Raw genomic sequence first — 13533 nt, 5'->3', positions numbered from 1 at the left:
ATTTATGTTAAAAAGTGAATTATGGTAAAAAGTGAAATGTGAGATAGGGTAATAAATAAAGACACATATACTAATAAACAAATATTTAAAGAATAATACTCATCATAAGATGCAATGCATATAATGACAAATTATCTTAAATTACAATTTTGAAATAATTGTTTGTGCTTCTTATCACGAAAATAGAGAAATTTATATTATCGTCGAAATTTCAAAGCACACACGGCTTCTCGTGTCCCTCTAATAATATCACCACCTATGTACTTCAATTTGTCGACTGACTTTTGTTCTTAAAACTAATTATTTCGTGATTATGATAAATAATTGTAACTATCATTACTCTATAAAAAAAAGAATTTTGTAGGTGAAATTATACAATCTCTTTCTCTCTATCTCTAAATTATACATGGAGCAAAGTGATGAAATCCCGATACAGTCCACCAATCTTTCAAGAAAAATCGTTGCGATTTATGCTGGAGAAGCACACACTCTCGCTCTAACTGGTCAGCTCTCTCTCTCTCTCTCTCTCTCTCTCTCTCTCTCTCTCTCTCTCTCTCTCTCTCTCTCTCTCTCTCTCTCTCTCTCGTTCTCACGCAGTTGAGTGGGTAAAGTGTGAATTTTGGATATAATGTTGTGTAGGTGATGGAAAGGTGTATTCTTGGGGGAGAGGGACATTCGGCCGGCTCGGCACCGGTTCGGAGGAGGACCGGAACCTTCCGGTTCTGGTCACATTCTTCGGTTCCGCTGATGAAAGGGAAGAGAAGCTCAAGATTGTTGCAATTGCTGCTGGGGCTTATCATAGTCTTGCTCTTGCAGGTTCAATTTCTTTGCTCTTTTTACTTCAATCATAGTATTTGGTTGATGTTTTGGGTGTTATTGATATTTGGGACTCTTTTGATTTGGTAAAGATTAGATTTTTGAGAGTTGGTTTCAGCTGTCAAGAATTAGTGGTGGCAATGGCATTACCATTTAGTGGAACTAATTGAATTTTGTTTTTTTGATGTTTTTTTTTCACTTGGGTTTTTGTTTATGTTGAATGGTTGCTATATTAAGATTCTTTACAACGATAAAACTGGACTATCTGAAACAAGTAACAATCAAGTTGCAGCTATGAAATTTGATTGATTTGTTTAATGATTCTCTTTGTTGCCAATAGTTTTCTAACCTTGAATGAAATTTACCTTGTTTAATTGCAGTAGTTTTGTTGAATTTGGAATTGTTCGTGGTTTGTATTGTGATTAGTAGAATATAGTGGTATGTAAATGTTTGCTTTCCACTAACTTGTTGCTATGGCAGATGATGGATCAGTGTGGGGATGGGGTTATGGCTCATGTATCCTTCATTACAAGTTCTTAATACGTGTTCCGATACTTGTCTATATGTCGTCTTGAATATTTTCATTTCATTCCCAAAGTGTGTTCCTTGACCTCGATACGGATGGCCAAATTGGTGCTTCCGGAGAAAACTCTATGGTGCCTCGCTTATTAGACGGTTTCTTTGGACTGGGGTCCCCGAGTTCTTCAGCACAAGATTATGAAACAAAGAGAGGGAAGCCACTTAAGGTGTGATCTAGGTGTGGTTTTCAATTATCACCGTGCGTTTCTCTGAAGTAATTGTTGAGCTTTTCACTTAACCTTGCAGATTTCATCTGTCAAAGCTGGGGGAATGATGTCACTGGCGATAGACGATATTGGGTCGCTTTGGATGTGGGGGAACTGTCCCCATCCTCCTCAGACTGGATCATCGGAAGGAGACCTTGAACATGAAAGTATCTCAGCGCCAGCTCCGGTCTGGGATTTCCATGGACACACTGTTGTTAAGGTGGCGTGTGGTGACGAGCACGTTGTTGCATTAGTCAGTGCTGGTGAAGCATATGAAGGCGGCGACCTGTTGTGCTACTCATGGGGAAGTAACAGCAACGGCCAATTAGGATTGGGCGATACGGAAAGCAGGTGGCAACCGGCAATGGTGGAAACGTTCAACTTTGAGTCCCCGTGGGAGGTCTACGATATAGCTTGTGGTAAGTCGCATACGGCTCTACTGGCTCAGAGGAAGAGACCTAGTGACACTTTAGAGAGTGTTTGCTGGACGTTCGGCTTGGGGGACAACGGGCAGCTTGGTCACGGAACCACCCAAAATCTAACGTCCCCTGAACTCGTAAAGGGATTGCCGGAGACTGTGTTCCTGGTATCGGTAGATTGTGGCTTGTTCCACACGAGTGTCGTCTCGTCTGCTGGAGAGGTGTGGGCTTGGGGAATGGAGAGGGGCCTAGGTCTATGCCCCGATGCTAGGTATTTTGGGGCGGACGCGGGAGATGCTCTTTCTCCGTTATTGATTCCTTGCAATGGGGTATACGACCCCCGATTCCCGGAGCCTTTGCAGGTTGCGTGCGGTGCGGCCCACACGGTTCTTGTTGCAGACTCCGGGTATAAGCTCTGGTCGTGGGGTAGGGGACGTAGTGGTGTCCTTGGAAATGGTAGGACGGACGATTGCTACGTCCCCACCTTAGCACTATGGCCTCTTCTCTCCGAGGATTTCAAAGAAGAGAAAGCAAACAATGTGGAGCAAACCGAGCCTGTCGGAGAAAAAGCTCCCGAAGGAAGTGTGGAAGCAGATAAAAAACTGTCCGCGGCAATGGCTGATATGCAGCTTCTCCAATCAAAACTTTCGGTAGTGAAAAGATACGCAAGCATGCTTCATGGATCGATTTTTGGGAGGCCTCTCCAAGACCACGAGATAGCCTCTCTCCAGGAGAACACTAAATTTGATATTGCAAAGGAGTGGGAGGCTATGCTGGAATCATCGGATCAGAGGAAACTCGCACACCTAGAAATGTTCTACCGTAACATGCTTGCCGGTGTGAAAGATAAGCTGATGAAGAAAAGGATACAGGAGATCGTGAAGGAGTGCCTTAAATCACAGGCTACCACCCGAACTGAATGAATGCAGTCGTGATTTGCAAATAACGGGTACAGATGCCAACGACTCAGGTTATTACGTTCCAAGTATCTTTGTGTACAACGTGTAGCATTTAATAACTTCGGAGTCAAGTTTGTTCTCACATGCATGCTTGATTAGATCCCACGTTATCGGCTTTGTATTCATGTCGAAAAAGCTATAGTCCAACAGAATGTGATTGTACTAGTTTGTAGTCCCCGTAATTCAATTCGTGGTTTGTTGTCCAGCATTTCTTGCATTAAATTGAATAGGAATGCTTTTCCTTTACTTTTATATAAACATATTTGTCCATTTCCTGTATTGTTTGCTTTCGATTCTTTTTTTATGTCTCGGATTTTTTTATGTGCAAGTAGTGTAGAGTTCCGATCTGATCACTGAAAATAGGAGACGAGTAAGCATAGCTCCGATGGAGGAAAGAAACGGACGTTAAATCCAATATAGAATTTGTTACATTAACAAGATAACTTCTTGTAGCACAGGAACACGGTTAAGCTGGAATCGATCAAAGGAGATCGGATTCAAGGTACATACTTTCTATTAGTTTCACAGATTACACAAATGGGATAAACATGATTTCATGTTATATTATTCATGGGAGTAATAGGATATAAAGCTTATTTTTTGTGGATATGATACTATGTTATTATATTTTTATGGCATGATAACATTTAGTGGCCTCAAATAGTGTCGATGAAACTGACTTATCTCTTGCACACCACTCCACGGCTGTCAAGGCCGTTTGCACAGTTTAAGCTTGCATGCTGAAAATTGTTCGAAGAACTCATGAGCTGCGTCCCCTTGAACCTAGCGACGTCGCAGTCCGTGGAGAAGAGGTTCGAAGATGCGAATTCTCTCTGTCCTCCCAAAACAGGCATGCTGATTCCCATCTTCACCCTGCTGACGTAGTTACTTGCGTATGTCTGTCCCAGGACTCCCTTCACTTCACCGCTCAACGAGTAAAACTTGAACCCGAGATCAAGGTGGGCGAAGCAGTCCTCGTCTGTGATCCCGTAGTTGTGAATCATGGAATCCTTCTTGGTGATGGGAACAACTGCTGCTTTGATCTGGAAGTTGCCTTCCACCTCGATCACCACTGCGTTCGTGTCGAGGGACCTGGTGATGCTTATCCCGGGCGCGAATTCCGGTTGCCATCTTGCGCCCTCGCCCTTGCCGAGGAAGACAGGTGATGCATCAAACGAGAGTTCCAAGCGGTCGACAGCATCGTCCCAGGTAGCTGTCTTCTTGGCGCCAATCGAGATCTGATGGTCGTCGAAGAGGATCCCGAGCGACTGGACCCAGGTGAAGTCCCTTCCCATGTTCTCATTTCTCCTACCGATGAAATGAGCGTTGATGTGCAGGTTGGTGTCGGAGACGATGCAGAAATCTTGGTCCTTTTTGCCGTGGAAGTAGAACGTGATCCCGTCAGCGCCAACGAATCTCGGGTCTTGGCACACTGTTCCCGGCCTGTCACAGCCTATTTAAGTTGCAAAAAAAATGTTAAACACCAACATGAATGTGTTTGTGAGAGAGATGGGAGAGAGAGCTTACTGCAAACCGGGCTGCAAGTGACACAATCAACCTCACAAGTTCCGGGGCAATCTTCTGGACACGGGTGCTCCTGGAGGTAGCAGTCCGGGTAATTCCTGTTTCTGCAACGAGCTCTCTTAACTCCGGCAACAACTGGAGGAGGGCTGGGAGTCACCTCCGGTGGCAAAGGAGTTGGGCTAGGAGGAGTCGCCTCCGGTGGCGGAGGAGTTAGGCTAGGAGGAGTCACCTCCGGTGGCGGAGGAGTTGGGCTAGGAGGAGTCGCCTCCTGTGGGGGAGGAGTTGGGCTAGGAGGAGTCACCACCGGTGGTGATGAAGGAGGTGGGCTAGGAGGAGTCACGGGTGGGGGAGACGGGCTGTAGCCTGGAGTCGGAGGAACTGCGGGGCAAACGGCCTTGCACGAGACACAGTCAGCCACGCACGTGGAGGGACAAGCGTCGGGGCAGAGGAGCTGCTGGCTGCAAGTCTTCTTGTAGTTCTTGTCCTTGCACTTGACTTTGCTCACTTTAGGGGGCGGAATAGGAGGCGAGGGCGGGCAGACGGGCTGGCACGACTTGCAGTCGACGAGGCAGTCGCGAGCACACGTAGTGGGGCAGTAGAGATCCTTGTTGAGACAAGAAGGGTAGTTCTTGTTTTTGCACTTGACCTTCTTGGGCTTTGGCCCGGCAGCGGCTGCCCCCTGCGGAGTAGCGAGCAGGAGGAGGACGACGCCCGACAAGACGAGGCGGAGCATGGCTTCTGGTGTGTGATCCCTCAATGTAGTAGTGTGTGTTGTTGGTGTGTGTGGTGGTGTTGGGGGCATGAGGTTCTTGTTTTATAGAGGTAGAGAAATGGTGGGATCATGTGGCCTTGAATCTAGGCAGGCATTAGCTGTTTCAGATGTAATAATACGTTATCTTGTTTTGTAAATCAAGTTTTCTGCTTTGAGGAATTTGTGGGGAGTTTTGTTTTGTTTTACAAGTTTTTATTTTTACGTAAATATGGGAGAAGTAGAGTTGTTTTTGTTTTATTATCTACTACTATTAGTCTAATACTACTCCCTCCGTTCGCCATTAGAAGTTCTATCTGAGTTCGGTACAGATTTTAATACATATATGTAAAAAAAAGTGGGTGAAAAAAGATAATGGAACGTGAGATCCATTTTTATATATTAGTTTCATCATAAATGTGACTGAAATGAGTTAGTGAAAAGTTGAGTCTACCTACTATTTATAGTCTAAGTGAACCGAGACTCCTAATGGCGGACGGACTAAAATGGTTAATCGGGACTCTTAGTGACGGACGGAGGGAGTAGTATTCTTCAATTTGTGACATTACATGGTTGAATGTAATGTTTTATTTTTCTTTTTTTTAATGAGACGATTACAATTTTTTTGGATCATTTTTCCTATGTTGTCTTTTTCAGTGCCATTTTTTTGTTTAGGTATATTTTCTACCATTTTTTTTATTGTAATGTCAAGAATACATCTGACATATTCTAGCGAAACTAATTAATCCAAAAATATACTCCACAACATTATGGTTATAAATGGATATTAATAAGATATTTTATAGTAGTTTATAATGTTAACATGTTTTCTAGAGATACTTTCTGCATACATGAAATTCACATCAAATATGTATTATTCTGTGCCAAAACAATTTAAAACTTTGATCAACATCATTTTCATTCTTTTGATTGTGTTTACAAATATACTCATTTTTGTAGGAAAAAGAAACAAAAATGGAAATTGTCGATAGTAGTATTTTACTTTTAATAGTAGGTGGAGAGGGAGGTTAAGGTGGCCATAATCAATAGGGAAAGCCGGAAAGGTAAATATACTTGCCTGTAGGTTAAGTAAATCATTAATCTTTGGATAATTTTATATTTTAAAGTAAAAAGTTTAATTCGTTACTAAGGAAAAAAGTCAGCAAAAATAATGTCAACGGCTTAGGTTCAAGGAATTGTAGGTAGTCAAGTCGAAGCAAAGGCGTGAACAAAGCCAAGAATCTAACAATAAATGTGAGTGTAGAAAAATTCAGACTCGTTAATTCAGCGTATAATAATACATCACAAAACACCAATTTCATATATAGACAAACACAAAAAAACAACCATTAAAGAACAAATGAATATAGGTTCAATTCAATCAATCAATATTGCAGTCAATCTAATGCCTAAATATATAATTTCAATAGATATGTAGATGAATACATGCAATCTCACAGCAAACCTTGGAATATTCATCCTTCCAACTTTTTTCTAGGACTCCAAATCTGTACAAGAGAATGATGCAACCTTAGGTATTCGAGTTGCACCAGGGTGAAGGTTGCAGACAACTCAGACACGAACGCGTGCTTGCACCTTTGACCGAGCTGATCTTCAACCCGGTAATGGCAGATTTGATGGTGTCTGTGACAGCTTACAGCTTCTTGGGCAGATTGTAGGTTTTCTTGAGAAACCTTGTTGCAGCTTCGTCGTTCCTGTAGCACAGAACTCGTAGCAAAGTGTTGGGTTCGGTCGGGCTCCATTGCCCCGACGTTGCAGGTAGAGGGAGCCGAGCTTTGGCAGAGGAGCCGTATGCTTCCAAGGTCAGGCGTTTGAACCGATCAATGAGGCTCTCTGTGTCTGTTCGGAGAAGTGGGATGATGCTTCGCACCGTGGCTGAGAATTTATCGATTATATCATCAGGCAAACCATCCCCATCAGCCGAGAAAAGATCTGTGAGGGCCTTGAAATCATCCTCTATTACCGCTGAGTCTTGCTTGGTGAAGGCGCGTGATGGGCCTCCAGCGAGCAGCACCAACAAAAACCCATCGAAGGAAGCTCTCATTACATCGGCTATGATGCGTGTACGGACTCTCTCATTAACAGTGTCAGCCACGATGGTCAGATTCCGCTCAAGTTCGTGAAGGAAAGGCTCGATTCTTGATGATGAAACATCGCCAACATATAAAGAATCCCATAAAACATGGCTTAGATCATGGAAGACGACTTTATAAGCCAGGCCCTCGGACAACTGTTGTACTGCATCAATGCAAGTAGGCGGGGTGAGCTCAAACTTTTTCCCCACCCCGTTCGAGAAATCTTCTACATGGGCTGAATCCGAGTTCCTCAACAGGGTAATTATTCTTTTCTCAACAACTTCCAACTCTGATCTTATTTTATGCAACGAGTTTATACGTACACATAGCTGTGGTACCCCAGTGGAGCTATCTCCGTTGACAGTAGCCACCTGAGGATTTCTCTTCTGCAAGGTGGCCGACTTCTCTTTCTTCTTCCAGTTGAAAGATGATCCTACAGTGCATCTTGTTAAGGCTGGCATTGTAGGGATATACACGTTTCTTGATCCTGCACATGGACAGTTAGTTATATTTCATTCATTGATAGCTAAAAAATACTTTATATATCAGGAAAGAGATTTTCATGTAGATCAAAGCAATGTTACCACAGCCTGATTTTGCTTTAGTTGCATAATATTGAAGACATTTATCGAGGCCAGCCACTAAGTCCGGAAGTATTGCAGGATGCATCGGTATTGGCAGCTCAAAGAACGCCTCCAATGTCTCATCGACTATCCGGAGAACCTCTACTGCTGAAGGAGCAAATCCCTCTTGATTTGCTCGGGGATTCCAATCCTATCAAGAAGAAAAGTAATAGATTCAAATAGTGTTCATATTTGTATCGTACACCTCTAGCTCGATGCATAAACTGGATTTTGAGTTTATACCTCTTGTTGAAGATTTCTATCAACCCATTCCTTTAGCCTGTCTAATCTCGTCTTTATCCATGCTTTTACCAAATTGGCTATCACGGCTTCAGCTTCATAAGGAGGCATCTCACGAATAATGGCCTTCCCACCATCATCACTATCGACCGAGTCTTCAACTGCAATTTGGACCAGATCTTTTTCCAACTTATCTGCAGCTCTCAAAATTTGTACTGCATCAGGTGTCAATTCTGTAATGCCCGAAATGAATTGCTTCAGCTCGTTCCCGTAGCAAACGTGTAGAGTGGCAACAGCAACCCCTGCAGCAAAGGGGTGCCATATCTTCAATATAGGACTAAACGTGTCCTTCTCTTTCACTGCAAGCTCGCCAACATCCTTGGCCAGGATGGCAAGGACAGGAAGGGAATTCAGCTGGTTTCTTGATGCTCTCCTGCTAGAGTCAGCCTTTTCCATCATCTGTACATCAAATATAAAACATGTTAGTGAAGTCACTATCGTGCATAACTAAAGAAACTGGGAAATGAGAACTGCAAAGAAGTATTGAAGTTCAGGTAACATCAGATAAAAGAGATTATCAGTCTTTAGAGCATAATGCATGGTGGTTTTGTATAATGCAGTAATCATTAAGATAGTTTCATGGAAGTGATGATGGTTTGGATTGAATTTCATGCAAACTACACCTCAAATTACTAATCATATCTTCAACTTGCCTGAGCAAATGCAGTGCGAAGGGATGACCTAATGTAAGTGTCAATCCTGCTAAGAGCCACATCCACTTCATTTTTCCTTCTTCGGCGATACTCATTTGAGATGTCTTCAACCAATATTTTAGCAGCCACTACCCCAATGGACACAATGCTTTGCATAGAATCAATATTCCCACTGTCAAATGTTTCATGATAAGCCAAGAGTCTTTTCTCGGCCCAACCCAACATGGCTGTCAATGCAGAACTCAATATCTTAGCATAAGCTGGATCTTTAGTCATTTTGGCATCTTTGGAGACATCAGCAAGTTGACTGTCGGCAGCACATAATAGATCATTTTCGACTTGCCCGGTTGCAACATACCTATTGAACAAAACCCATGTAAAGCATAGATTGTGCAGCATTTGATTCAGCGCTAGGACTCCCCATGTTTTCTTTATGAGCTCCATGAGCTCATCAACTTCCTCTACAAAGGATGTCTCCTCATTAAGATCAAAACATGCTTCTAGAAGCATTTCATAAAGACAGAGATTCAGCGGGAAGCCATCTGCCCAGTGGCTAGATTCAAGTGGGGCACCATCAGACATCCTATTTGCCAGCGCCATTACTGTAGTACGCAGAACTTGCATGGACTCATTGTTTCTCCCAGTTTCTATCGGCCGATCCAAGGCTGCCTGAATTATCTGTCGCAGTCGTTGAGCAGCAGTATTACCCCTTTCAAGCGGCAAGTGAGGGTGCAGCAGAAGACCAGCCTCCAGCATTCTAAGGTTTCTCTTCTGCCATGCTTCGTATTCATCTTGATCAGTAAAATCAGAAGCTTTGAATTGCTGTAATAGCTCCAGTGGAAGAATCATCGACTCATTTCTCCTCCCAACCTACACAATAAGGGCAAATTTTCATTTAAATACATTTCTCAAAATATTGTAGAGAAAAGTTAAGAAAATTCAAATACGACTCCAGATATCAGCCTAACTTCTAGGTCACACTGACATCTAGAACTTTGGCAGGTTCCATGCAGCAGTACATATCATTTAATGCATAGTAAGACATCAGTAAAGGTTAGGTTGAAAGTCAGCATCGCAGAAGTGTAAAAGTTAAGATATGTGTCACTGTTAGAAAGCAATTAGAAATTATTTAATCAGTAGTTAGCAATAATTTGCAATAGTCCAACCAGTAGATAGTAAAAAAACAAATAAAACACCTTCTGCTGCTGCATAATAAAATGCAAGCAATGAGGCTAATTCACCGATCACTTCAAACCCCATAAGTTTACTAAAATCAGGTCTGTGATAAGCTTTGAAACAAAGTTGGATTTTTCCAGCTTAGAATCTCACTTTACAGCAAAAACCCAGCCTCTTCAAAAAACAAAGACTTTGGACTAAACAAACCAAGATTTACACTGCAGAGAAGACAAAATCGAGTAAACATATACCAAAACAGGAAGAATAACAACAAATCAGTAAACATTAACTGAATATCCACTTTATTTCACCAAGCACATTAAGTAGATCGCAGTAGCACACGAATCCAATTCTCACATGCATTAAACACACTGAAATCTCTATTTAACTCCTAAAAAGCAAATTTCTCAATGTTTGGATACTGCACACCCTAGATCGATACACAAAATTCAGTGAAAAACGACAATCACTGCAGTCCAAATAAATAAGTAGTCCAAACGGTAAAATAAAATCTAGTTTCCCCCAATTTGGGAATGAAAACGCGTTTTCCTAACCTGCCCAGCGGAAATCCTCAGCAAACCCCTACGAATCCTCGAATCAGCAGCCTCGGAGATCCTCATCTGAATCCTCATCAGCTCTCCAACAGTCACCGGCTTCTTCACCTTCCCTCCGGAGCCCGAATTCCCCGAATCGGAGCTCCGCTTCGAGCTGGTGGATCTCATCCCCAGCGCCTTCTTCATCTTCGACGCCGCCGCCGACGTGAGCGACCTCTGCAGATTAGCATTCGAGCCGGCGCCGCTGGGGCTGTTGTTGTTGGGGGAATTGGTGTGGCCGTTGCTAGGAGTGTAGGTGAGTGGTCTGGAGGAGGAGGCGCGGTTGGCGGAGACGAAGATCTCGTAGGCTGTGGCGCGGAGGTCGGCATCTGAGAGAGTGGGGGTTAGGTCGCCGAATGGGAAGGGGAGAGCGGTTAGAGCGGTGGAATTGGCGGCGGCGGTGAAGCGGGAGGTGGCGGAGGAAGGAGAGGCGGTGGCGGCGGTGTTGGTAATTGAGGAGGAGGAAGAGAAGGAGTCTCTCTTGGAATGGCCGAAGGTTCGGTCTCTGAAGAGAGAAGCCATTGTCGCTCTGTGTAGAGAGAGAGAAGGTGAGTCACAAAAAGTAAACCAGAGAGAGAGTGAGTGTTTTGGAAGATAGATTTATTTCCCGTTCCAAATAAAACAACCATTTCTTTTTCAGAAAATCAAAATAAGAAGCACCTTCTTTTTTAAAGGTTTAAAAAAGCATTAATTTCTCTATATTTATTTATTTTTATTTTAACGAGTTAATAGTCTAAATTTTAAACAAAATTAACTACTCCTAATTAAGTTTGCATTTTTATTTGGGTTTTGTACTGATTTAATTAAGAAATCATTTAATTATATTTATAGTCATGTCAAAATTATGCTAATAGTTGTATTTTACCAAAATTATACTTGAAATGAGTATCAATTACTATAAACACGAGCCTATATAATTTGTCATTATCAAATTATCAATACTATCAGAATTACAAATACTCTCGGAATCACTGATGTTGTCAGAATCATGATTGTAAGGGTATCAATTTTCACGTACGATTCCAGCTAGTCTACGTTGGTGATTCGATGAAGAGTAATTACTTTTGTATAATTGGTCGTCGTCTTGTGTCTACTTTTAGCAATAAACGACAAATATTATTGCTTTGGCATAATTGTGACTATCATTAAATAATTTTTCAAAATTATGCTATGTACAAATTAAATTAAATTCTATAAACTCTAAATCTGCTAAAAATCATGCTATAAGTAAGTAATTATCATTAATTAATATTTCATGTACGTCTATAAGAATGCTGATTCATGTTATATGAGTATAAAGTATATAGAAAAATATTTAGTGTATTATAGTATACATTTTTATTATAAACTTATTTGCGTCGGTGTGAATCTAGTACAACTAGATTTTACGGTATGATTTATCAAATGTAACAAAATCATTTTGACTGCAAAATGGAGAAATAGACACATTGGTGACACATCCTTATCAACTTACATTGACACAAAATTACTATATTAAAAAAATCACTAATATTATACTAATAAAATTTCAATTATTATTTCTCTTAAATACAGGGCTTGGCCTTGGATAATTGGACATATGCTGCATGACTAAGATCCCATATTTAATTTGTTATAATTATAGTTCCAATTAATATATTACTACTACTTTTTTCTATTGTTACCTGTTTCACCATCAATGTTACATTTTAAATTTGTATCCACCACTAATTTTGACTCAGTATCAAATATTATTCGTGGATTGTAATTAGATATGCTGTCAAATTAAATATACATCTCAATTATTAGCCAAAATAACTAATTGAAGCAACAAAAACGTCGAGCACCCATGTGATAAGACACCGTAATAAAACTGAAATTGTAATTGTATTAAGCTCAGTCCTATAATGTTCTAATTTTTCACCCTAAATTCTAGTAATTTATTTTCACTCTAATTTTATTATAAAATTAATACTGTATAAAAGTATGATACTTATTCCACTAACATTTTCAATTTACTTTTTTATTAAATATCTTAAAATCTGTGTCAAATCAAAGTGGGACATATATTAAGGAATAGAGAGTAATATTATTGGTCTGGATATTAATTATTTTTTATTTCCACCGATAAAATATTCATAGTAAAAATATATATGAAAATATAAATAAAGCCACTCTAAAGTGGCAACGTTCATATTACTTATTAATTATTATGTAGCCAATTAAGATCTAGTTTTGAATGAATTTTCAAATGTGGATACATAGAATTAAGATTTGTGTGAAGTGAAAATATAAAAATGCAATACTTTTAAATTTTAATTACAGTTTCTTAATAAAAAGTCAACCTATTAAACCACTCGATTCTAATTTAATTGCAAAAGTGCATGATTAAAAATTTAGTTAACTAGTACTGTGAGGCACTAAATAAATAAGAAAGAATTGATTTAATGTGTATATGTCTGTTATTTTATTTATTGGGGTGATACATATAATTCATCATATATTTGAAGTTTCTTATTTGAGCACATATTTCATAACATTAATTCATGGAATGTAATTTTTTTGCTTTTCCTCCGTATTTATTAATTCATGGAAGCTGGAAAACATGGGAAATTGGCTGGACTTTAGTTGGCTGATAATATATCAAGTGTGGGGCTCACACCCATTAATAAATCAATAATTGGTTTGTTGGTTTTGCAACATTTTTAATTTGGTTTGTGCGCGTACTTAGTAATAAAAATTTAGTAGTGCGAACACATTATCGCATTGCATATCCAATAATTATAATTGACTGAACACACGTAATAATATATTTAAATCATTAAATTTTTACTTCGTACTCACGCTTAGAGCATCCACTAT

At 40.4% G+C, this 13533-nt stretch overlaps 3 protein-coding genes across 3 annotated transcripts; 1 reads left to right on the top strand and 2 right to left on the bottom strand.

Moving 5' to 3' along the window:
• Window positions 1–300: 300 nt before the first annotated feature.
• LOC121784693 (ultraviolet-B receptor UVR8-like) lies at window positions 301–3237 on the top strand. Its single transcript, XM_042182891.1, has 5 exons — window positions 301–503; window positions 640–816; window positions 1297–1332; window positions 1438–1562; window positions 1642–3237. Exons 1-5 carry the CDS (start codon window positions 407–409, stop codon window positions 2941–2943), a joined length of 1737 nt encoding a protein of 578 aa, XP_042038825.1. The 5' UTR covers window positions 301–406; the 3' UTR covers window positions 2944–3237.
• A 132-nt stretch (window positions 3238–3369) lies between these two features.
• On the bottom strand, window positions 3370–5513 carry LOC121784694. Its single transcript, XM_042182893.1, has 3 exons — window positions 4507–5513; window positions 3619–4432; window positions 3370–3481 (listed from the first exon to the last, which is right to left on the bottom strand). The coding sequence occupies exons 1-2, from the start codon at window positions 5303–5305 to the stop codon at window positions 3660–3662; spliced, it is 1572 nt and encodes a 523-aa protein (XP_042038827.1). The 5' UTR covers window positions 5306–5513; the 3' UTR covers window positions 3370–3481; window positions 3619–3659.
• A 1087-nt stretch (window positions 5514–6600) lies between these two features.
• On the bottom strand, window positions 6601–11294 carry LOC121784823 (protein unc-13 homolog). Its single transcript, XM_042183064.1, has 5 exons — window positions 10654–11294; window positions 8924–9793; window positions 8214–8669; window positions 7932–8121; window positions 6601–7834 (listed from the first exon to the last, which is right to left on the bottom strand). The coding sequence occupies exons 1-5, from the start codon at window positions 11212–11214 to the stop codon at window positions 6906–6908; spliced, it is 3006 nt and encodes a 1001-aa protein (XP_042038998.1). The 5' UTR covers window positions 11215–11294; the 3' UTR covers window positions 6601–6905.
• Window positions 11295–13533: the final 2239 nt, after the last annotated feature.

Source organism: Salvia splendens, chromosome 21 (assembly GCF_004379255.2).
Source record: "Salvia splendens isolate huo1 chromosome 21, SspV2, whole genome shotgun sequence".
Classification (NCBI taxonomy): Eukaryota; Viridiplantae; Streptophyta; class Magnoliopsida; order Lamiales; family Lamiaceae; genus Salvia; species Salvia splendens.
This window is presented reverse-complemented; position numbering and strand designations above follow the sequence as displayed.

Excerpts from the sequence above, each read along its gene's own strand:
- LOC121784694 (XM_042182893.1), bottom strand. The coding sequence starts at position 5,305 with ATGCCCCCAACACCACCACACACACCAACAACACACACTACTACATTG. Across the intron at positions 4,433-4,506 it reads CACTTGCAGCCCGGTTTGCA|GCTGTGACAGGCCGGGAACA; the intron begins GTAAGCTCTCTC and ends CAACTTAAATAG.
- LOC121784823 (XM_042183064.1), bottom strand. The coding sequence starts at position 11,214 with ATGGCTTCTCTCTTCAGAGACCGAACCTTCGGCCATTCCAAGAGAGAC. Across the intron at positions 8,670-8,923 it reads TTCGCACTGCATTTGCTCAG|ATGATGGAAAAGGCTGACTC; the intron begins GCAAGTTGAAGA and ends TTTGATGTACAG. Across the intron at positions 8,122-8,213 it reads ATAGAAATCTTCAACAAGAG|GATTGGAATCCCCGAGCAAA; the intron begins GTATAAACTCAA and ends TCTTCTTGATAG.
- LOC121784693 (XM_042182891.1), top strand. The coding sequence starts at position 407 with ATGGAGCAAAGTGATGAAATCCCGATACAGTCCACCAATCTTTCAAGA. Across the intron at positions 504-639 it reads ACACACTCTCGCTCTAACTG|GTGATGGAAAGGTGTATTCT; the intron begins GTCAGCTCTCTC and ends AATGTTGTGTAG. Across the intron at positions 1,563-1,641 it reads AGAGAGGGAAGCCACTTAAG|ATTTCATCTGTCAAAGCTGG; the intron begins GTGTGATCTAGG and ends TTAACCTTGCAG.